The following is a 24,831-nucleotide window of genomic DNA, read 5'->3' on the forward strand; positions in this document are numbered from 1 at the left end:
CAATGCTGGAGGGATGTACACCGAGACTATGTTCAGAAGTTTCCCTTCCCATTGACCTTGTATTGCTGCGAAGCGACCATGGTCGTCTGTCTTAGCCTGTAGTAGGATGAATGACGATGTCTTTTTGACGAGGACTCCCGTCCCTTTCGAGCCGGAAGTAAACTCAGCGTGTGCCGCCATTTTTTATCCTTGTCTGTCTAGTGCCTGTCGTGCCCTCCCTGTTAGGTGGGTCTCTTGTAGGAGGACTAGTTGGGCTGTGTCTCTTCAAGGCTTGCAATACTAGGCCTCTTTTTATTTTATCCCCAAACCTCTTACATTCCATGTCAATATTCTTAAGGTTGGTACAGGGCTCGTTTGTGTTGTGTCGCGAAGGATGTTGTCCTGTTGACCGCCCGTTAGGGAGGGCCTACCAGACGTCACGGGATTGCTGTCGTGTAATGACCTCAAAACGTTGATGGTATAATTGCGGATCTGCTGTACCTGCCTCGTCTACCTCAATTGTGATGTAGCTGTCCATCTGTTGTGTGTTCTGAATGTGCCTGTTGTCAATTCTTGCCATGACATTCAAACAAAAACAATGCAAAACTTTCCCTTCCCAACCTACCCCCCTCCCTGCCTCCCTGCTTAACGGACTTAGAACCGCCCGACACCCCAACTTAGCAGAGTGCTTTACCCCAACCCAAACCATTGTACTTGCTTGTCGGGGTAAAAGAACCGTAGAGATGGCGGCCCTTACTGGCTCCCCCGGGCTGCCTCAGTCCAGCATTCAGTGCTAGGCCACAGATACAGATCAGTATTGCCTTACTGTCTATTAAAGTCAAGAGGTTAAAGTTCTTATTCTAGTCCATTTTTTTCCGTTTCTAGTCCCGGTGAGCCGTGTCGATTCTCCTGTCTCCGCTCTTGAGATCCAGCTTGACCTTCCTCCTGTTGTTGGCGGTGTTTTCCATTGGTGCGGTGTCGTGCTCCCACCTGTCTCCAACCCTCTAGCCAATCATGTGCCGATTCTGGCGAGTCGAAGAACCACGTCTTACTGTCGGCCACGACTCGCAACCGGGCCGGGAATAGCATGGAGTAGGGCAACTTCTGCACCTTTAATTCTTTTTTGACCTCCATGAAGCTTCTCCTATGGCGGGCTACCTCTGCAGTGTAGTCCGGAAAGAATGCGAGGGTGGAGTTGTGGACGCGGATTGGCTGTGATGTTCTTGCCGCTTGTAGGATCGTGTCTCTGTCACGGAAATTGAACAACCTAGCCAGGACCGGCCGAGGGGGCGCCCCTGGTTTAGACCTGCCTCCGGGGACCCTATGGGCTCTCTCCACTGAAAAGAAGTGTGATAATCCCTATGGCTGCAGTTTGGTTTTGATTAAGTCTTCTATATATAAGTCCATAGCCTGGGTCCCCTCCGACTCAGGAAGACCAAGAATTTGCACGTTGTTGCGCCGTGAGCATCCAGCTTGTCCTTTAAAAGTTTGTTATCTGTCTCGAGTCGCTTTATTGCCGTCTACAGTTCTGACGTGTCTTCCACCAGCGATTTTGTGACAATTTCAACCTCCTTGATCCGCTCCGTCATTTTGTGGAAGTCCGCCCTAAGTAAAGACACGTCTGTTGAAATCGTTCCGACCATCGTCTGGACCACCGACAATGCTTTCATTATGTCTTCCAATGTGACTTTTTTCGTCCCCTCTCCGTCAGGTGGTTTCCCTGTGGACGGACGCCCTCTGGAGGTTGAGAGTTGCTCTTCTCATAGGCATACTTGTCTAACTTGGCTTGCGCAGCGTGATTTCTTGGGCCTCTTCCAGCCATGGTGTCTCTCCCCAAAGGTTTGTCCTTGTAAAGCTGGTGTGGGGGAAGATGAGCGACCAGGTCAAGTCTATAAGAGGGACGGCACAATGTGGTGGTCGCACCAGTGGGTCACACACAGCTGCCGGCGAGTACCTACGTATGTCTGAGGGTGCGTCACAGGTCAGGGTAGGGAAGACAATGTTAATGTAGGTAACAATGGCGGTGACTTCGCCCGGGAAGCAGTATAAAGGGTTATTTAGGGCTAAGCAGTGGGGGGGGGGGGAGGGGTGCTCTCAGGATATGGTATTGCGTCTGCTGCCAGCTGTTGTGCGGTGTCACTTTGTGTGGGCCACTGGATTTACGTACGTTCGGACCTCCTGTTGTTAACGCTCAGCCTGTGCCTGCACCTTCGACATGTGCAGGTATGCCTCTCCTGCCAATTGTCGGGCAGGGGTGTTGGGAGGGTCCGCCCGCCCGTTGCTGCCCCACGTTTGTCCAGCTGTGTCCCTCGATGCGGTGTCTGAGAGATGTGTGATCACCGCCGCGGCCGCCACCGGTGTACTGCTTCTCTTGAATGGGGGGGGGGTCTTCACGCAATATCGCCACACACTCTCTGCTAACCCTCGCGCTCCCCGCTTACAGCTACCATTCAATGTGCCGTAGTTGTTGCAGTCTCAGTGGGGCAAGGCCGGTAGGTGCTGCAGGAGTCTTGTTGGCCCCCACCGGTGTTACTTCGCCGCCCGGGGAGATCACAATGCATCAGAGAGGCGCCGGCGACACCCGCACATCCGCCGGTAGAGTCTTCCGATTTCGGAGGGTGGGCACAGGGTCGTTGTGTCTTCCCGCGGCCCACCGCTGCAGCTGGTTCCACAGCGGCGGCGGGTCCGCAAACGGCCGTTCTCTGTCACGGTCAGATTAGGGGGCACTTCCGCCGCTGCGGCTGCCGGCTCGCCTGTACTTCGGCCTGGCCACAGGAATGCAGCAGGCCGCGGTTTGATGTCTCTGGTAAGGCCCACCGGGCCCGACGTTCGTCACTCGTAGACCGCCGCCTCGGAGCACCTCTCGACTCCATCAGGATATGCTGCTCTGGCCCGGACTGTAGCTCTTGCCCCGGGGGCCTTCTTACTGGACGGATAAGTGACCGGATAGACGAAAACGGGTGCCTCTCACACAGCGCTCAGCAGCTATGCGACCATTCCCATCGGCTGCTAGCCACGCCCCCTAATTTTCTGTTTTATATCATGGGCAGCGATGTTTATAACATTCCCCAGTTATTATGAAGAGTGCAATATTGTAATGTGCACGTTAGCATACACCTGCTCTAAGGGTCAGGCCTGCATTTTCTTCACCTCATTTGCAGGGGTAATGAGGATTCATGTACTGGCACACACTCATTGAGCTTAATACTTGGGTGCTGTTCTAGTTCCATATGCCATGGTACTACCATGTGCCATTAATTGATTGTGCCATTGATTGTGTACAGACCTCCCCCACTGAGATTCAGTATGCAACTCGCTCTTGCCTTACTCAGGGGGTGCAACTGCCTTGTATTCCAAAGGGACACCATTTCAAAATGTGCATGTGTGTCATTTTTTGTGTTTTTTTTAACAATAAACAATAGGGAAGTCAACCACAGGAGAGTGTAAAAGAATCTGAAAATAATTAACATGTTGTGTCCATTAGTTTTGCGTAATATCACTTATGAATGACCTGAACAACACTGGTCTAAAGATAATTTAATGTGGCCACTTCTAATATGCTTTACCTTCAAATGGGCTCAGTTTATTATTAGTGTAAGGCCCTCATTTAATGTATGTTGAGTGTCATCCCGGGCGCAAGATGGAAACATAGTGGTGACGGGTGGTGTCTTCCACTGTTAAGACTACAGCCAGTGGATAATCATCTCTGGTTCCACGCTGTATGTCCAGCGGGTTCAAATACTGAATAGGCAATATGCTCACAAGGAATTATCAACAATATACATTACTGTTGATTCTATCAAATGCTCTATCATCCAGCAACATAACATCCAACAGTACATATTAGACAGAGCATTACACACACATGCACTTCAGCACAGTTCCATTCCATAGTTTGGTATCGCAGTTTTCAAAATAGAACTGCCCACCATGACACACATGGCATTATCCTGCGGCAAAGATGTATTAAGATGAACCTCTGCCCATATTTCCAGCTCAGCCCACAAATACCAGTAATTGGCTATTAAGGCACCCAACAGGAGTTGCTTCCATCAACTGCCTATCACACATATACAATTACCGGAACACAGCCAACATCCTGCTGACAAGATCCATTGGTACATCCCTCCAGTCTCAACCATAAAACTGAGAGCTCATTAAAGGTGAAATATTCAACAAATTCCTATTCACTCAAGTAATTGCACATCTTCACACGCTGAACCAGGCGTATTGGAAGGTCGTCTACGGACTACGTAAAGCGCCACAACGCCATCCCAATGAAAACTGTGTGCTGTTCAACTGCCAAATAACAGTAACAGTTATCTTACAATTCTGATTTTAAAACTCTCTGCCTTTTAAAGTCAAGTCCAATGCAATGTACTCCCAGAAAACTACTGTGGATAGTTGTTAATGTAAAACTTGTCAAACACTGCATTCACTTTCGATAAGATCATGACGTTTCTGTTTTTTGCAGATCAGAGGCCGCAAACTAAGATGCGGGATGCTCTGAGTCAAGTATGTAATCAACAACAGAAGATCTCAAATACCCTCAACCCATAGCTAAAAAGAGAACTTTGCAAGGTAGGCGCACATCTGGCTTTGCAAGAGGCCGCCTTTCTTCTCACAGATGGGAGACAAACAGCATAGCTGGCGCCCTGCAATAAAGAGGAGCTGTTGGTGCAACAACAAAGGACAAGCATAAAAACATATATTATTAGCTGCACTTCAAACAAGTGCTTGTAATGGAAGGTCTTTAGAGAGGTGTCAAGCACAGGTATTCAGGAACCCGCAGGATTGGTTACAATGCGCCTGCATGCACCGGGGCAGCCTCCAGAGAAACACGTCACAAAAGACAGCATTCTATACATAGTCTACATATGGATTCGGGAGTGGTTTTATATAAACAGTTATTCTTAGGAAACCATTAAGCATCAGTTTCCGCAAGGAGGGTGCAAGGGTCGCAAACAAGAACAAATAAATCAGGTGGGGTGCACCTGTTTGGTGAAACGTGAAGTTGAGCCTTGTCACATGTTCTAATACCACTTGGCTCATGTAAACCTTTCATCCTTCCCTGGTCAATACAACATGCGTCTTTCAGTTTTGTGGCAATAAGTACGTTGAGACATTGCTTTGTTAGTGTTCGATTCAAAAAGCACTATTAACTTAAATTACTTCCATATTTGACTATACTAATTAAACACTTATCCTTATGGGGTCCAGAGTAGAGTGCTACTCAACAGAAAAAAAAGTGCTTCAACCCCCATTAGGGGTAGCAAGCGCTATATTACAAGTGCTATATAAATGCAAACCTTTTACCTTTTCTACCGCTCCCCAACCCTTCCCAATCCAAATGATTGACTAACATGTCCACCATTCAAATTACTTTCATATTTCACTATCCTAATTCAACACTAATCCTTATGGGTTCCAGAGTAGTGTGCTACTCACCAAAAAAAAGGGAAAGAAAGTGCTTCAAACCCCATCAGGGGTAGAAAGTGCTATATAAATACAAACCTTTTTCCCTCTTCTATTCTGCCGCTACCTTTATCTATCCAAATAACTGAATAACATATCCACCACTCAAATTTCTTCATATTTCACTATACTAACTTTCAACACTAATCCTTTTATGGGTTCCGGAGTAGCGTGGTACTCGCCAGAAAAGCGCTTCAACACCCGTTGAGGAGTAACAAACGCTATATGAATGCAAACCTTTCTCCCCCTTCTATCCTTCCGCTATCCTTCTCACGGCAAATAACTAATATCCACCACTCAAATTACTTTCATATTTCACCATACTAATTCACCACTAATCCTTTATGGGTTTCCGGAGCAGCGTGCTACTGCCCAATAAAAAAAAGAGGTACTTCAGCACCCATCAGGGGTATCAAGCACTTTATAAATACAAACCTTTTTTCCTCTTCTATCCTTCCACTATCATGCCAAATGTGAATAACTGACTAACCTATCCACCACTTTAATTACTTTCATATTTCACTATACTAATTCAACACTAATCGTTTATGGGTCCCAGAGTAGCTTGCTACTCACCGAAAAAGCGATTTGATGACTTGTCAGTGGTAGTAAGCGCTATTTAAATGCAATTACAATACAATTATTGATAAATCAGCAAATTTCAGCGCAATTCTGAGCTTTTTTATGGGAAGGGTTGAATGTATCATTTTATTATTTCTGATCCCACAACTGCAATAACCCCTACTTAGACACTTGACAAATAGACTGCAACTGGAGTGCCTGTGTTCCTCTGAAAGGAATAGCTGGCAGTGGGGAGGTGTGGGGCGGAGGAGGCGTGCTGCAGCTTGAAAGGAATGCCTCTGGTGGTTATCGCTGCTTTGCCATGGCTGTTTGCTGAAGCTGGCCTTGAATTTACAAATGTATGCTGCTCTTCTGTACTCTGACCTTGGTACCTTACACTGGCGTGCCTGGGACTTGACACCAAAATAATTTGCTTCTCCCTATCCACTTAATGTATCATTTTTTATTATGTGATAACTAGAGTGAAACCAATAATTCAGTCATCTTCAAGGCACCACCCAATGCATTCAGCGCATGATTTTTTTTATCGTGTTCCAACTAGACTCCAAACAATTATTTTCAAGGCGCACACTGTAGTTGTGTTAACCTTAAAAGTCAAGCCTTGTCAATGTGTATTTCTGTTTTGTTATATTGTAGTCGGCAAGTCTTTCAGGGAGGAATGACATTGGAACTTACAAAGCAGCTCATGAAATTTTATGAGAAGAAAGGACACAAATATTACATGGGGTGAGAAAAAGGGAATGTTCAATGCTTTGTGGAATTTGGTATAGAATATATATAAGCAGTTTGTTCTAGGCTTGGACAGCTGGCAGGGGAAGAAAAGAGTAATTATTAAAATATGTGGTTACCTTGTACCATGTCCAAAATGGTATGAAACCAGAATAATGTGGTTTTAATATTGTCTGAAGAAAAAAGTGTGTCCTAAATGCAGTACCGGTCAGAATGGGCAATTTGGCTACACAGCAGAATTCTGGGAACAGAAATATGTGTTGACATACATTTAAACTCAAAAGAACATAAAATATGTTCAGACAGGATAGAACAACATGTAGAATGTGACATGAAATGCCAATAATAAAAGGCACGTAATAGACCTTTCTGGGTGGAGGCACGAGGCACAGCGAAAAAGGATATACAGGCCACCAGGAGTGTGTCTATGTGCAGCCTTCATGCAGACTGGGACATTAGAAAAATGTGCAGATGCTGCTGTCAATTTCACGCCCCACCTCTTCCACGCATGCGCATGGATATTGTTTTTTAAAACCAAACATTGCATTAACATAAATATATATTCCAGATAATTTTAATCATGAACTAAGCATACGAATAATATAAATACGTATTTCAGATTAGACAGCTTAGTTGATGCTCAGAATATACTAAATCACAGTAAGCAGCTGTTAATAATAAATACAGTTGTCCTAAAGACAAATAGAAAAGTAGCTCATAAACTGCTTAAAAAAGTACTATAGGTGAGGAGCCCAAGTGATTTATTTACTCCCTTAAATCTAGCACTAGTTCTTCAGGCAAGAAATATTGTCCCCAGAGTTTTTCAAATTTCTTCACTCCCCAATTTGTGATGTATATAGTTGTTCGCTATTTCTAACTCGCTTCGTTTTCTGTTGCCAGTCCTTCATTGTAGGGATTCACCATTTTTGAAGTAAAAGGGACCAAGCTACAGCTGTTTATATATATACTCATTTTACCCATTTATCGAGCAGGCAAAGTGCAGGATCATACCCATGAACTCTCAGCCATGGTGCTCATGGATATTGTGCACAAGCCCACACCCTACCAATGAGCTGAGAGGCCTTCAGTCCCACCCCCGCCAGTCAGGTTCCCTGGGCTAGGGTGACTGACCTGGAAATGCTGGCCTGGCCTTCAGCCACAACAACAAGGTATTTTTGCGAGGACAGTTGCAGCCCAGACAGTCCTCTGCAGCCACGGCCCGTGGAGGGAGTTTCGGTGGGGCTGAGAGGCGGGGCGGGAGAGGGGCTTGGTGGGGGGTGCTAAAAACTGGAGTATGGATAATTGAAGGTAAGTAACCAATTTAATTAATAAAACGAATTTTGTAGCACACCCTGCATCACATTTTGCGATACAGGGCGCGCTACGAATTTCGTTTTATTAATTAAATTGTTTACTTACCTTCAATTATCCATACTCCGGTTTTTAGCACCCTCCACCCTGCCCCTCCCCCGCCCCGCCTCTCCGCCCCACCGAAACTCCCTCCACGGGCCGTAGCTGGTCCTCTGTGTGTGTGTCTTTATTGCATTGACAATCGAAATAGAAATCCATATTATCATTATATAACATGATTGTTTCTTTCCATAATAAGGAGTTGTGACTAGCTGGTGAAATGGGCCAAAGCTGCAATTATCGCATCCCACACCCACCTACAAATAACTGCAGGGTACCCAGCAACATTCTCACTCTAACCTAAGGCCTAGAAAAAGTATCCATCAAATGGCAGTTAAAAAATTGACTATTTTTTGGAAGAATAATTTTTCCTTCCATAGAAGTCCATAAAGTTAGCCTTGTTTACTAAAATATAACATACATTTAAATAGCATCTTTTCTCATGTTTTCTTGGTGCTCTGAAGACATCGAAATTGTGCAACACTAATTAGACGTAAAGTGTTATTAAAGTGCACAAAGGATATATTGCTTTTCACATCAAGGAAAAAAGAATGCTCCATTCTGTTTAATATACATTATAGGCAACTGCATATCGGCAGTAATTTGAACCATTATTGTGCCATCTACAGACACGCAACCTGCATAATTGTAGGATTCCAGTAGGAGGTGTCTCAAACTTTCACCTTTCTGGGGTTGATAACATGAACATGACTTAGTTAAGGTCAGCACACGTCATTTGCAGCGATACAAAATTGGAGCAGGACCAAGGCTGATTTGCATATCGCTAGTTCCAGGCTGAGATCACATGGTGGGCAAAAACACAATGGACTCCCAGCATGGGGACTGAACCAGTGAACCGCCATGTTGGACGAGAACCACACAGCATCAAGGCATCCTCTTCCCACCATCCCTAACTCAGCTTGAGCACAAGGGCCTCTCAAACATCTCTATTGCTCTACATTTCTGGTGCCTCGCCGGGTCTGGGCCAGTGTCTTATTCAGTCGCCTCTTCACAGCACAGTGTGTACTCGCACATAGTGCACTACAACATCAGAGTCTGAAATTTACGACGGGACTGACAAAAATAGAAATAGTTCCTTCCGGTGATCAGATCCTTTCCCTCTCTTCACTAAAAGTGTTAGTATCATCGTAAAACCTTCGCTAAATTGGACAATCACATTTAATGTACACATAAACTGCCCCAAAACAATTTAATCACTTCCTTTTTTCAAGTCAAAGTGTTGTAATGTATCGTTACTCTTAATGGGTGTCTCTGACTTTAAAAGTAGCCGTGCAAAGTCATGTCTTTTTTTCCCAGAAATTGTAACCTACAGGTTCAAATGGATACTTTAAGTTCTGTCATTAAATTAAGATAATTTTTTGGGATGTCTGCAAACATTAGAACATTAATGTCTCTTTCTTGCTGGGCCCAGCAATATAAAGAGAAATGTTCAAATAAAGCACAGTAAAAATAGGAAACGGTTTAAGACAAGCTTAAGCATTTAACAATTCCAGGAAGGAATGTGTTATTGACAAAACCATTTAGTGCCCCTATCACGATTTCACATTTATTGTGTAAAAAATTTGGGAGCATTGCTTCCCTGCATATAAGTTTGATAGTTTTGCTCGTCCTGCCATTTCACTCTTAATTCTTCAGCCTTTTGTTGTCTGCCAGAGGGCAGTTTTTTTTGTTGATGATTCACACGAGTTGTGAGTTGTTTTGAAGTACATGGTGAGCGGAGTAGTTGTTAGTGGTTTGTATTTTGTGAAAGGTAAAACCTTAACATGAGTACAGTGTGGTATTGCTTCGTTGTACATTCAATGGTACCAGTGCTAGGATCTGAGTTGTGGTAAATGATATATCCACCCTTGGTTTAAAATATACCTATCCTGCTTTAGGAAAACAATCTTGCTTGTTTTAGTGTTCTACTCTTTTAAATACATTGTAGCTACAATGGAAAATCATTTTTGATATTTATATATGCTAGAGACAGATTTCTTTTTAACCTTTACCCTTTCTTCATTTTAAGTGGATCGTTTTATCTTTTTTCAATCTTTATAGTTTGACTCAGTATATCTCAGCTTCTAGGTGTTACAGATTAAACCCCACCCATAAAAGTCTGCCTTTTTAAAAAAATGTTTTTATTTAAAAAAAAAAGTCTGCCTTTACATGCGGATTACTCCCTCTCTCTCAAGGCAGCGTTTGTGTTGTACCACCATATCAAAATCTCATTGTAAGCGTGGGTATAATGCAAATCTTCAACAACATACTAATCATTGCTGTCTATTTTGATTTTTAGATTTTAGGTATTGCAAATCCAGTAGTTAGAATCATTTGCTCTTCCACTAACAAATACTTTATTAATATTTTTACAATAAACAAATGTTAAACAGCAGACAGACATAGCATCACCCCCCCCCCCATCCTCAAAAGTTGAAAAATAAAGCGTTAATAAAACAAGTTTATTATCATTTTATTTGTCAACTTGTACATGCTGCATCATGGAGGCAGGGTTATCGCAGGGAAGTCAGGAGAGAAAGTGGTGAGCAGCACTGCTGTCAATGCGCATGTGGGTTTGGCCGGACGTCTCAGGTCGGCCAAACCCACATGTGCACTGAGCTGCCTCTAATCCAGCTGCGTTGCTGGGTTAGAAAAAGCAAAGCACGGACTCCCATTCTGTCTGGGTGTGCAAATTTCCAGTGCTCAGGTCAATCCTGACACTTCTTTCTAACATGAAAGTAGGGTCAGGATTTTCCGTAGGGAAGGCTGAGAGCCTGTGCTGCAGCGAGAAGAGAACACAGAGAAGAGCGTCAGGTACATTTTTTCTTTTTGTTTTAAAACGTTCGGTATCCTTTTTTCTGTCCTCACCCCTCCACCTATCCATTGTTCCTCTTCCACCCTAGCCCCCATCCTGCCCCACCACTAAACCCGCACAGCAGCCGCTACTACTAAGACATACAGAACAGTGGGAGCCTTTGAGGTTTTATTAACTGAAGAGAGGACAGGGTTTGGACTCTCACAAAGTTAGTAAACCTGTCTTTTTCAAGATAAAAATAATTTCAATGAGAAACCCTTGTTTTTTTCCCTAGTAGCAATTGCATAAAAGGGAATGCTTTTCCCCCTTGAAATGCTTGTTAAGTATTTATTCGTCGCCAAACCAATATCAAAGTCAAAAAAACAAAACAAAAGTGAGTTTGATGTAAGTCGCAAGGGTATGTCCAGACATGATTCCTGTGCTTAGTATGCCACCAGAACCAAGTTACTCCCGACTGACGAGCCCAATCATAGCAAAATGTTCTTGGGTTGCTTGTGTTGCAATTCAAGGAGGACCTGGCCTCCCAGCCATATGCAAATAAGTTTTGACCCTGCGCCAAAAGGAACAGTCGTATTGGAGCAGGGTCAAAACTGTTTGCATTTGGCTTGGTGCAAACTGAGGTAGTATTCCTCCCATCACCTTTAGAATTTTTATAGGTCTTTAGATATCGGAACACTTCTGCTGTCTAATAGGCACATCCTAAAAAAAACTGTTACCAGTTCTGATCTGCCTCACATTGACCAGAAGGGCAGTTACCCTTTGGGCTGGCACACTCAGATGCTTCCAATCTTCCAGGTGCTTTATGGGCAGACTTCTGTCACAGATACAGGGCGAGAAGATTCTCTACCTATGCTTCATTGTGCTACACCAAAGACCAAACCTGCTAACTTGCTCACTCCATCTTCAAAGTTCATCTTCCTTTCTTAGGGTCATGGCCCAAACTCTCAATTGCTTCAGATAATGGTTGCCCTCCTACCAGTCAGTCCCACAGTTTCCAGCCTGCTAGTGCAAGTTTCCAGCCGAAGGGAATAGGGCACCGAAAGCGGTGGGAGGATGTGTGAGCCATTCTGTCTAGCCACAGCTTCACAACAATCCTGTCCACTGATCAACTAATTCTTCAGCACAATACTTTTACTGTTCTTTATAACCCTGGGAGTACAGGTGGCCAGCTGGTCTGACCCTTGAAAAACATCTCCATGGATTGTGTGCATGAGAAAACACTGTTTAAAGTCTCAATCTTAACCCAGACAGATTTTCCCTCGTCTCATCTTGCCTATGTTCAGTTGTATTTTGATGTGCTATTCGTAGAAATACTTTCTGATAAGGATTACTAGCTGGAGGTTGGTGATAACTCACAATCATATCCTAAGAAAAGTCTCAGAGCCAAACCAGTCTTCTTTTGCAGTACATTATGTCATTTTACTGTAAACCGATTTATACCAAAGAATACTGCTTCCTCTCTACCAATCTCTTAAAAGTCCCACTGTAACCTCTCTCCATGCATCATATGCTGTGGTAGCACTGAAAGGCTAATTTGATATGTATGCTATATGGGCTCCCGAAACATACCCCGTATAAAATATGTGAAAGTCACTCTGGGAGAGAATGTAAAGCCAGAAATTTGGAGCACCCTGTGTGAGGCCAGAGCAATCTCCAAGTCCAACAATAAAGTAACCTACTGGCAACACTACTACATTCACAGACACGTTCAGGTTTCTTTGCTGCTGATGCTTTCCTTTCAGTCAAAGATTCCTACACCAGTGAGGTTTTCCTGGTTAAGAAAGAGGCACCTTTAGCTATGCGCATGTATCTGTTATTTCAATATAGGACCCTGCCTCTGTACTCATTCACCGCTAAGTGGGCAAAAACTTAGAGGGCTGATGTCTGGTAATGCCCAGCCTGTGATGCCCCTAAAAATACCATGGAATATGTCATGTTCTTCTATAAGGCCTATATGCGTAGAAGGCTTTGTTGGATACTCCCATTGTGCCGGAATCTGGGTATCAGAAAGCACACAGTGGGCCTAAGGATACTAAGAACAGATTTCTGGAAACTACTGATTTTTGCACATACCCGTTACCTATTGGCAATGTGGAGAGTAAGGCTAAAATTATCTGCCTCCCTAGTAACGATCTATGATGCACAAATTATCCACCCTGTACCAACATCTCCAGCTTGAATTTGGCTGTCTTAAATCTGAACGCTATTGATCAATTTACTGTCCGATTCTGCTTTTATCTATCAATTTCTCACAGTACCAAAGTTAACAGTTAGATGCAAGGTCGCATGAGTGTTTTTATCTGCAAACAAAATGTTTTGTGTAATCCTGTTCTGTATGTTTGAACTATATCAGTATGTTTTCTTAACTATATTCTGTATGATTCTTTCTATGTGGCTCTTATGGCTGTCGAGCCGAAATAAAGAACTTTTATTCGATACCTATGTTTAGAAGGACATCAAAACGTCACCTGCATCATGTAACAACATCAAGTCTGATCCTCAGTTTAATTAGCAGTACCCTTTCTCAGCCCTTCTGCTCCTAAATGTCTCTGCAATCTACACTAAGGAAGATTGAGCACTTAAACTATACTAGCTACTATCTTCTTACAGCTATTCTTTACTTATTATGGTTTCATAATGAATAAAAGTACTATATTGGGCACCACCTCTAACAAGTTCAAAAACAGATGGGCATTAATTATAAGCAAAACCAAAGGGGATGATGGACGGAGTGTTGAACATTGCAAGCACTCACCCCCAGTCAACGGATCTGGGTTTAATCCATCATCATCCTTTAGCTTACTCCCTCACCCAAGTTCAGACATGGCCATATGGAAATCAGTCTGACCCTGTGCCTCATGGGAACAGTCCAGCCCGAACTGCCAAGCCATGTCTTCCCTGGACCGGAAACAAGCATCCTGGGACCGGTTACGGTTTCATAACCCTCATCAGCCAGGCTATCTTGAATCCAGTGGCCGAGTGAGCAAGGGACCCACGTCTGGGCATACCCTGCTAATTTAGGGCGAAATTAGTAAAACTCAATCCATCAGCCCCTTTGGTTTTGCTTTGTTCGCCCTAAGTTGGCAGGGTATGCCCAGACGTGGGTCCCTTACTCACTTTGCCACTGGATTCAAGCTAGCCTGGCTGATGACGGCTGATTAGCCAGAACCCGGTCCCAGGATGCTTGTTTCCGGGTCAGGGAAGACATGGCTTGGCAGTTCGGGCTGGAATGTTCCCATGAGGCACAGGGTCCGACTGATTTGCATACGGCCATGTCTGAACTTGGGTGGTGGAGTGAGCGAAAGAATGATGATTGATTAAACCCAGATCAGTTGACTGGGGGTGAGTGCTTTCAATGTTCAACACTCCGTCCATCATCCCCTTTGGTTTTGCATTAATTATAAGCTCATATTATGCCAATGTCAATATGTTCGTGCCCCACATACTTCCCTCCAAGGGTTACACACAATCTTCAGGGCAAAAGCAAGTGTTACAGTGCACACTATTCCGTGCATCATTTGTAACACATTATGTGTACAATAATGGAAAAATATCACCTAGGATTCCTCTTCCTTTTTAATGTATATATTGTGTCCGAAAGAAGTTCTCAAGAGCAAGCAAGTGGAATGTATGTTCTTTTTTAAAGTGTTTTCTTTTAAAGTAATTATTGAGGGATGTTTTCGCAATAGCTATGCAAGAAAGTATACCTCAATTCTGTAAAACTAAAGTACCTCTAGGTTTAAAAGAAGCCCCAACTGTCATTTCCAAAAATTGTCTTCTAAGTTGGACTACAATTACATAAAAAGCCACATACATTGCTGCTAAATCTAATTGTACACTCAGTTTGACAGCGTTCTTCAAAGTCAGTCCTGGAGGGCCAGATCCATGCCAGATTTTTAGAATATCCACATTTAGATAACTGTAATTATCTTAAAAATTTGGCATGGATCCGGCCCTCCAGGATTGACTAGAGAATTCTGGTGTTGACCATGCTCTGACAGTATGCTCTTCACAAGTGGAGTTAAGATTGACCAAGGCAAAGGTACATATCGAAATTTTACGTTCCAGAGACAAACTGTGAATTTCCATTGATAGTTAATTTATTAGTTAACTTTGTTAATTTGAGTTTAAAAGCACACATATACTGAGCTTCCAGGTGATATAATTAGAACATAAGCATAACAGGTTCTGCTTGAAGTACATGGGCAGGAGAAATGAAGTTATAGGGAAAGGTGCAATGTTATTGGTTAAAAAGCTTAGAATGGCTTTCACAAGTCCTGGCTCTGTTGTCTCAGGTCTATGATACTAATCACAACATTTAGAGGTTAGTCATTAAATATTTGAAAATGTGTACATTTAAATTAAGCAATAGTCCTAAAATGTCATTTGTTCATGCTTCCTTTTTTCTCTGTATAGCACTTTGACATAAAGCCAAAGAGAATGAGGCTGAAAGAAGCATACAAAGTATCTGCTCCAGCGTTCTACAAAAAGCTGCTGTTCTTGTTAGTTGGTCAGTTCAACATACTGAGGTCTGATCTGTGAAGTTAACTGAAACCCTATTCTGTAGAATATCCTTACTTTTTGGGCCTACAGCCATGTACATTTGATATGGATTAAAGGAAAGACAATAAACATCTCCTACTGTATACACTGCACCTTCACTCTTTTGACATTGATTAAATATCTTTTGATCTAAAATGCAAAGAACACATTTTTCTCCAGGACAGAAGTGCATCACTCCATTACAGAAGACAATATAACACCTTGATCCAACACCAACATTCCTTTCCTGAAACCTTCCTGTACCATATACAAAATGTGATTCTTACATACAATAGAGTTCTAAGAATATATGCACCATCATTAAAAAAGCTAATGGTTCTTTTGTCTGAGTCATAAGCACACCTAGTCTTGTTAACAACTTGAGACTGTTAGGCTTTTGATGTATTAGGGTATGAGAGGTATGCAAAAGGTCAGGTCAGTAGGTCCAATTCATAAGGAAATTCTTTAAATCAATCAAAATATTATTTCTAGGATTTAAGCTGTTGTCCCCATAGATCTACTACAGTTTATGAACACGTTCCAGAACTCCAAGGGGGCCTATTCAAAAAGTCATTTTGAACTATGTAAAGTAGTACTCCTGCAGTACTCTTTTCTGGACTTTTCGACCCTTTTGTGAATTGGTCTCAAAACATTAGAAATGGGAGTATTCATGCAATATTTATTTGAAGTTAGTAGAAATTGAAAGGACTGTGCTCTCTTTGCCCTTTTATTAATAGGATGTTGAAAATGTTGGGGCTAACAAACAAAGACATGCAAAAGAATATAAAAGATTACCCCACAGCACTACTTTCCAGATTCATAAATGTTTGTGTGAATTGGCACAGTAATTCCTTCTACATTGCACCTGCCACAGAGTTATCTATCTAGGAATTATTCTGACATTCTCAACATCTAGACTACATTTGGATATATGCTTGGGGATAACTCAGCAACTGTGAAGCACTATTCAATAATATAACTATGGCCTCATATGAAAGTTTTAGTCAATCTCCTATTCAACCTCAAAACTTCACCTTCTAACCCCTTAGACGGGGTGGTCAACCTGACCATTAGCATTCTGATTAGATCTCCCACCGATATCCACAAATCCACAATATTATAAAGAGGGGCGTTGCTTTGATGTTTCAAGTAGCTTTCTTATTATGGATTTTACAAAGAATCCCAGAAGTCATACAGCTGAAGTACTGATAACTTCAGAGTGGTCCAACGCATGGGATTAACAAGTATAGAATTTCCATCGAGTGCAAAATAATTCCAATACACATTGTAAGCAAATGCACAACTAAATTGCATTCCTAGACACAAACCTCGCAGGTCTATAGTGTCAGTTGACCTGGCCTGTTTAGCAACACAATTATGATCATCACAAAGTACACCTGAAAAGTATTACACTAATACGTTCTAACAGGAATACATAAAAATAAAAATACCACATTCACAGTTGCAATCTTGAAAAAGTAAGAATACAAATACCAACATCTCACATTCTACTTTAAAGGATAAAATACTGAGTGAGGTGAACTGTCTTTCCAAAAAATGACAAAGTTGCTTCCCATGACATGTAAGTTTGCATAACTGTCTTATACAATTAAGTCTTACTTTAAATTGATCCTATCCAGGCATTTAGAAACAACAATTCTAAGCAACATGACTTTTCAGGCTTGAGTGCAAGCCAAACCAAGTTTTAATTTGTGTGACAGATTCATGACCCAGAGCTATATTCATATTATTTCATTTCCATCTTTCTTTTTGTTACATTTACTTAATTTTCCTCAAGCTTCCTTGCTGAACCAAAGTGTTCTAAAGCTATACAACAGTACTTTATTTAAATCAAACTGCCACAATAGGATACATAAAACATTAAAATTACAGGAAATCGTTAAAAATAAGGATTCCAGACAACATAAGGTCCCTGCCCACTTAACATAAGATAACAGAAAACATGTACCGGTCTGCAGGAAAACACTTTCAAATGGACATTTCTTGACCACAAATTGATGAATTTGTGGTCACGTTCTGCTAAATATTGACACTTTTAGCTCTCCTCTCAATCTACATGAAATAGTAGCAAATTACTGGGAATGTATATTTCTATGTAGGATAGCAGGCACATTTATAAGAACAGCTTCAAATGGTACTCAGGTAAATTTGTAATTAATCTAGGCTGGCAAGTAAGTCAATAAAGCAGTTGCAAATTGAATGTTGTGAAATCAAATGTCATTGTCCTTGATACTCCTCTCGTCTCTACATGACAATTCCCTTCGAAGGAGAAAGAGTGTACTTCAGGAGAAGAGCCAGAACAGATATCACAAGGGCTTCCACCAAAGTGTGAGAGTTAGTCATAAATTTGTAACGTACTGAAATCTAGACCAGAAAAGGCAGACAAAAAAATGTATCCATTGAGGAAAAAAGCCATTGATAAGGACAAATGATAAAATAAGACTTAACATTTCCAAGTAATAAATAGTGATGCTAATACTAAAATAGTTGTAATCACGCAGAAAGATAAGTGTAGCCTATGAAACTGGCAAACATTTTGTATTATCAAAAAGTTCATTTTGATATATCTATGAATCTGTAATGTAGATGACACTAAATTCCAAATGAAAACTCATTGAATATTTGGGTACTTACAGTTATTCTTTCGTCCTTATCATCTAAAGGAGAGCCGTCTTTTTTCCAGGAGATGGTTGGTTCTGGATGACCCCTTGGAGGCTGACATTCCATAACTGCAGGCTCACCCACTGCCACCATTACATCCGAGGGGTTTTGTCGAAAGTCATCCCGTAGTACTAGAAAAATATAAGATGAAATGTATAAGGCTCGGGTCAGAATTGTTATAGAAGGCATCTGCTTTTAACATTGGTAATTACAGAATGAGTATAAATAGAAAATAAGCACTGCATACAACTGAAAAAAAGCGCACACACAGATCTGGCTACAAAATTGATCACTACAAAGAGTAACAAGTCAAGTCACAATCATGTTCTGTTTTAAACACCCAAAAACAAACATGCTTCACCTTCCTAGCTAAAGGCATATTCATAGGCTGCACTTGTGTTGTATGTTAAGACCACTTTATCAGCTTCTACATCTGTGACAGAACTACTCTTTTCTAGTCCACATCAATGGTAGCTTAAATAAGTGCAACCATAGAGCTAAAACGATGGATGCGAGAAAATTATATCTGCCACTTATTGGCAAAAATATAGCATTTTTAGGTGTTGAGGTAGCTGTCCTAGCAAGTGTTCAGTCAAGAAGTTTTCGTGAAGATCTCTTTCAAAGGAAAAGGCGTAGAATACTGCTCTTTACACACCAAGAATCATCTAACTAGAGAGAGATATTGATACCGTGATGAAGCTCATCATCTGCATAATCAAAAGGTTATGGTGTATATTAAGGGTGTCCAGACACCTATGTAGATGACAGCAGCTCAATAAAAATCATAAAAAGTTGCCGCATTTGACTCTCAATCCAAGACAGGCCAGGATTATTTTCCAGATGCATCTAACCTTCACTTAATGGAAAAGAATTAAAGGAAGATCAGAAACATGTTTTTTGCTTGAGAATTTTGTGCCCAGATGACACTTTTACTCTTGGACCCAAATATAAAGAATACAATAATTTCAGTTAAACATTTGTGGCTTCATCTCACCAAAGTTCTGCCCCCCTGAACAGAACCTGTAATTTTTAAAACCACTAACACCTTCATCACTAAAACGTTGTTACTTTACATTAAAAAACAGGGCATGGGTAGGTATCAATAAGTAGGTTGAATTGGCCAAGTAAGGCACAGTACATATGAAACAAGTGCTTAACGGTCTTACAAGTTAAAATGTACAACTGGGAACAATGCTTAGGTACAATTACTGAGTACCCATACTCCTGTGTTGTAAGGAAATGGGCCCTCCAGAAAGAGAAGAAGAGAAAGACCATAAGGGTTTACAGTTTCATGTTGTAAAAAAATACTTATTTCACTTCATATTCCAAATTGCAGCTTATATCTTTAATTCCAAAATCTGATTTCCTACTTGGAGTGACTGTGGTTCATAAAACAAGTACTTACATTTCTTTCTTGTTCCAAAGGCAGTCTTAACATGATTACAAGAACACCATTTTGCACACCTACTTTTCACCAAGAGCATCACCTATTCAGGTCTTGGCCCACACAATAGATTTTTCAGCAATGAGGCTGTTCCACCAGCCTTTTTCCTTACTGCAGAGAACAGGTCTTTCAATTGGAAACTAAGGCTTGTAGATTTGGAGTAAACGAAGTGGAATTATCAAAGAAGGAATTGCCCTTGAAGGCTGTGTTAATCGTGTGTTTTGTTATAAAGTTGGAGCTGCAATTACATGTAACATTCAATTTACTTTTCCACTTAAAGGCAATATTTTCACCGAGATCCGCAAAGCCACAATATTGTAAAGAGGGAAGTTACTTCGATATTTCAAATAGCTTCCCCATTTTGTATTTTACAAATATTAATTCCATACGTTATATAGCTGAAGTTCTGACAATTTCAGAGTGCTCCGACATATGGGATTAGCACGTATAACATTTCCATCAGGTGTAAAATGATGCCAATACACATTGTAAGCAAATCCACATTAACACATGTAACATTAATTCATGATTACCAGCAAATCTAGCCTTCAATCATTGCCTGTAACTAATCTATTCCTGATTAGACAATCATGATTCTGAAACTCACAGCTAATGAGCATTGTGCAATAATAACCTGGCCATAAAAAATGAGAATGGGTTTCTTATACATTACCACATAATCTGTAGTGGGGAAAAAAGCAATGTGTATAGGGGTGGTTGGGAGGGAGGAGACGGAGCGAGTGAAAACACAAATACTCATATAGAGTCCTTTAAGACAAAGAAAACGTAGCTCCCAAAACAGGAGCAGTAGATGGACACAAGTACTTGTTCCATGCTCAAGGGGAGGGCCAAGCACAGTAAGAGGCCTGATGCATTCATGCTATGGGCAAACGGGAACGAAGGATACCAGAGCGACGTAAAAGCAAGCAAATGGTGAGCCTGTGGCATGCTATAGCCCACTGATTGTTAACAACATGTCACGAAGAGAGCCAAGACCTAAAGAAAACACTTATGACCCTCTCAGCCATGAATCACCATGTCTTTTGTCTGACCCCATTACTTTTCAACTAAATCAACCACCACAGGTCCAAGATCAGTAACTAAGACCTCCTCATACCCATTTGTCCTCTTACACAGTTCATTTTTTTATGTTAGGATTATGTTTAATGCAATGGAGTTATCGAATTCTAAGAGCACAGCACGGATGGAGATCGTAGAATATAAGGGCACTGGGATAAGAAGGCTCTGTTGATACGCGGGTGGAGCAGGGAATTGAGATAAAACAAAGGCTCCATGTTGTTTTGCCTGGGCTGCTATGTTGAGTCTGTGGAAACTGATTGTTAAATAGGAGATCCAGTGATGTAATAGCCCCAGGCGAAATTTCAATAAAACAGGTGTAAATTGCTTTATTTCAGACATTTTGCATTACGAAAAATTTCATAAAATGTCACCACTATGACACTTCGTAATTCTAAAAATATTCCTATTGCAAAAGCACTGAAACCACATGGATGTACGGAAAGGGAGCAGATTTTTTTTGTGGCACTTGTGTGACTTGTGCCTTTGCATCAATGTTGTACACAAGGGTGCAATTCAGGCTTGAGAAAGAGTGCAAAAATGCCATATTTGAGTTTTCTGTCAGTTCATGTAATTTTTCCAAAAGTTTGCATAAGGTTGTTTAATCACACATAAGGAACATACTTTAACTATCGGGCACCCCTAGAAGATCACAACTTGAAAGCTATCTAGAGGACTTGCAGATGTTGGTTGATGCATTCGCAGTCTCACTTACAGTGAGGGTGCATGCAAAAATGACTTTGAGAATATCTAAAATATTACAAGCAATGCCGGTGAAAAATGTACGTTTAATACATACAATGTGCAGATTAAATTATGAACTATTTAAGTTTAACTTTTGACTAACCAGAGTGTTACATTGTTGTCAGTAAGATGTTTAACATAGCCCCCATTTAACACCTCCAGTCTATGGAGGTGCAAATAACAGAATTTCTGTGGCATTATTCCATATACAACTTAAGTTCATATTTTAATAGTGTTGAACTTCAGGTAGCCTTGCAGTATGAGAGTCGTTTTAATTAATGTCTAGTCTGTTTCTCTGCTGCTCCTTCTTGTAAATGATAAGGATGTCAGATTCGTGACATATGCTAAATGCAAGTAGAAATATTGCCTCTCCAAATGCTATCTTATTCCACTCCCCAATCGACTCATTATCAACTCTATGTGAACGGTAGTGCTCAGCATAAACTACAGTGTGGTTCACTTCCTTTCAGTGTGTTTTGAAACAACCCAGGCCCCAATTAGGAGATGACCTCACTGTGGTTAACCTCATGTTAACTAACTTTATCAGCCGCTGAAGAATGCGGTTTTAAACATTCACTGTAGGTTTTAATTAAATTATTTTGACAATATGATATGAATGTCTTCAAAGACTGGTATCTAAAATACATAAAACACAAAACTCCCAGTGACAGCAGTGATTACGCAAAAATATATTTCTTGAGTCAGTCTAAGCAATAAGGTCTTAAGAATTAGTTGCCAAGGTTGCGATCTTCATTATTAACGTACTAGTGCTCTTACAGGTTTAAACCTAACATGCTTCAATTTTTGAATTTTTGAATAGGAACCTGACCATTACTGAGAGAAGACAGCGGCATATTGGTAAGAAAAAGTACTTTAGATGCAAGTGAATCCTAGATGGAATTTTAAAGCAAAGAGTGCACATGTACCTCATACATTGAGGAACCTGTGAATGAAAAGAGCGGGTGATGTGGTGTTCAATCAGTCAGGAATTTATATAGTACGGCTACTCACCCGTAAGGGTCTCAAGGTGCTGAATGGGGCTGCTGATCCATCTGGGCGTGGAAGTTCAGCCGAAGAGCCAGGTCTAGAGAGCCTTCATGAATGGGGTCAGCGAGGGTGATTGCCTGAGGTGGAGGTTACAGGTCTTGGGTGCGAGGTAGGAGAAGGATCTTCCTCCAGTTCTGGTCTTGTGGATCTGTGGGACAGTGGCCAGGCAAGTTTGGTGGAGCAAAGCTGTCTGCAGGTGTGTGGAAAGAGAGGCAGTTTTAAAAAAAGCTGGTCCTGCAGCATGTAGAGCGTTGTAGGCATGAGTGAGGATCTTGAAGGTGGTTCTCTTGTTGACTGGGAGTCAGTGGAGTTGATGGAGGTATTGAGTGATGTGCCTGTGGCGTGGATGTTGAGGACCAGTCTGGCTGTGGCGTTTTGGACGTTCAGTAGTTTCCTGAGCTGTTTCTGGGTGATACCAGCATAGAGTGTGTTAACGTAGTCTAGTCTGCTGGTGATGAGTGCCTGAGTGGCCATCTTCCTGGATTCTGTGGAGATGCATCTGAATGTCTTTCGGAGCAGGCTTCAGCAGGTGTTCAGAATCAGTTGTCAATGCCATGCAAAGTTAGACAGACCAATGTCAAACCAAGTGTCTTTAGCAATCCCCTACAATGGTTTCTAATGAATGAAGTTATGAAGTTTTAGTAATGTTTTGGAGTCGCTTGGTATTCTCTATTTATTCAGCAGATTGAATTTTTTGTTGTACCAAGGGCAGACACATATAAAAACCTTAGAGAATTTACAATTTACAGAAGTCAGGAAGTTGTGATCCGAGATATCACACAGAAATGTTCTCATTTCATTGTTGTTCTCTATCCTTTTGTGTTTCAAATGCATCACTTTCATTAACACAGATTCTTGCAGTGCTTTATGAAACAAAAGTAAATGAAGCATCTTTTCTTTTCAAAGATGTGTGGTCATGTTTAGAGATGGACATAAACAGAGACTCGATGAGGATGCGTGAAGCAGGTACAGTGAGGTGAAAAGACACACACCCTGATAATGAGTGGCCTGGATGGGGAGAGGTTTTTACAACGCAGGGTAAATACCAATACCCCAGAGTCCAGTACGTACCGGGTGCAATACATATCTCCAATGTTGAGGTTACCTATACTGTACTATAAGACATATATAGTGCTATTCCCCCTTTATGGGAGATCTGAAGCACTTGCCTGCAAGGGTAGCATGCTACACCATGAAGGGTGTGTAGTTGGAAGGGGTTTGTACTAGTTTTAATTCTCTGTATGCCATTCCATACCTGTCCCAATGGTGGGGAGTGATAACAATTTGTGGAATGGTACGGGTACTGATAAACAGGCGAGGACTGCAGCGGATATGCCTATATTTGATATAAGAGAACCATGTGGCAAAGTTTATTATTATGCCATGGGAATTGATTTTCAATTACCACAAGAACTTGGGCACTAATCTGGAACAGAATAGTATATGAATCAAGGAGTGATTGATCTCATCTCTGGATGGGTGGTAGACATTTTTCTAAGGCACTGATCTATCTTGTGAGGGTGGCAGTGAGATGATTTCGGCGCCATTCACATCTGGTGGATTTGATGGTAGCTGTGGAGTTGTAGTCTTCAATTCTAGTAAGCGAGACTTTGTTTTGTGTCGTGGTCTTCACCCTGCAGTTGCGGTTTCAAACCATTGATACATTCTCTTCCAAATTGGAAATAGGAGAGCGACACCCCTTTCACGCCATTTCTTATTTGAAATTCGGAAAATTGCAAAAAGTTCTTTAGCAATTTTGAAATGAATTCTGACTCGTAAAAGGGCTTTTGTACATAGAGAAAACTCCTTTGCGATCGTAAACCCAGTGGTCTGCGATCGCAAAAGCATTTTAGACATGTGGCCCCACATTCTCTCAATGACAATTGTTATGTATTCAATCCGTTCAAATATACAAGAGGAATGTTTTTCCAGCTTCTTAATAGGAGAGCGATGGAAATGAAAATAGATCTGAAATTCGTACTAGTGCTGCTGTACAAAGAACAACCTACTAGAAAATTGAAGGTCGGAGGCAAATAGAGGGCAGACTCGAATGCCTGGAACTGGCATCAGTGAGTGAAATTATTGCAGCCTATTTTCTCTTTCATCTTTCACGAATGTCAACACTTTTTCCATCAATGCTTCATCCGGAACTAAAATACAGCTGTTATCTATAAAGCAATATTTCATCTCGCTAGAAAAAAAAATAATGTCTTATAAAGACTGTAATTCGTTTTTCAAATATTCCTGACCCACTGAATCAAAGCTCACCTTGCAGAGAGCGAAGAGAGATGCTAACATGTATCAT

At 41.5% G+C, this 24,831-nt stretch overlaps 1 protein-coding gene across 2 annotated transcripts in view; it reads right to left on the reverse strand.

Moving 5' to 3' along the window:
* Positions 1-24,831, reverse strand: part of ROBO1 (roundabout guidance receptor 1) — a 1,555,637-nt gene that overhangs the window by 207,914 nt on the left and 1,322,892 nt on the right. For both annotated transcript variants that reach the window (XM_086934074.1, XM_086934075.1), the window contains one exon: positions 18,188-18,345. In XM_086934074.1, the coding sequence (XP_086790200.1) occupies positions 18,188-18,345 (158 nt within the window). The remainder of the gene's footprint in view (positions 1-18,187; positions 18,346-24,831) is intronic.

The sequence above is a fragment of the Lissotriton vulgaris genome, chromosome 8 (assembly GCF_964263255.1).
Source record: "Lissotriton vulgaris chromosome 8, aLisVul1.2, whole genome shotgun sequence".
NCBI classification, from domain to species: domain Eukaryota; kingdom Metazoa; phylum Chordata; class Amphibia; order Caudata; family Salamandridae; genus Lissotriton; species Lissotriton vulgaris.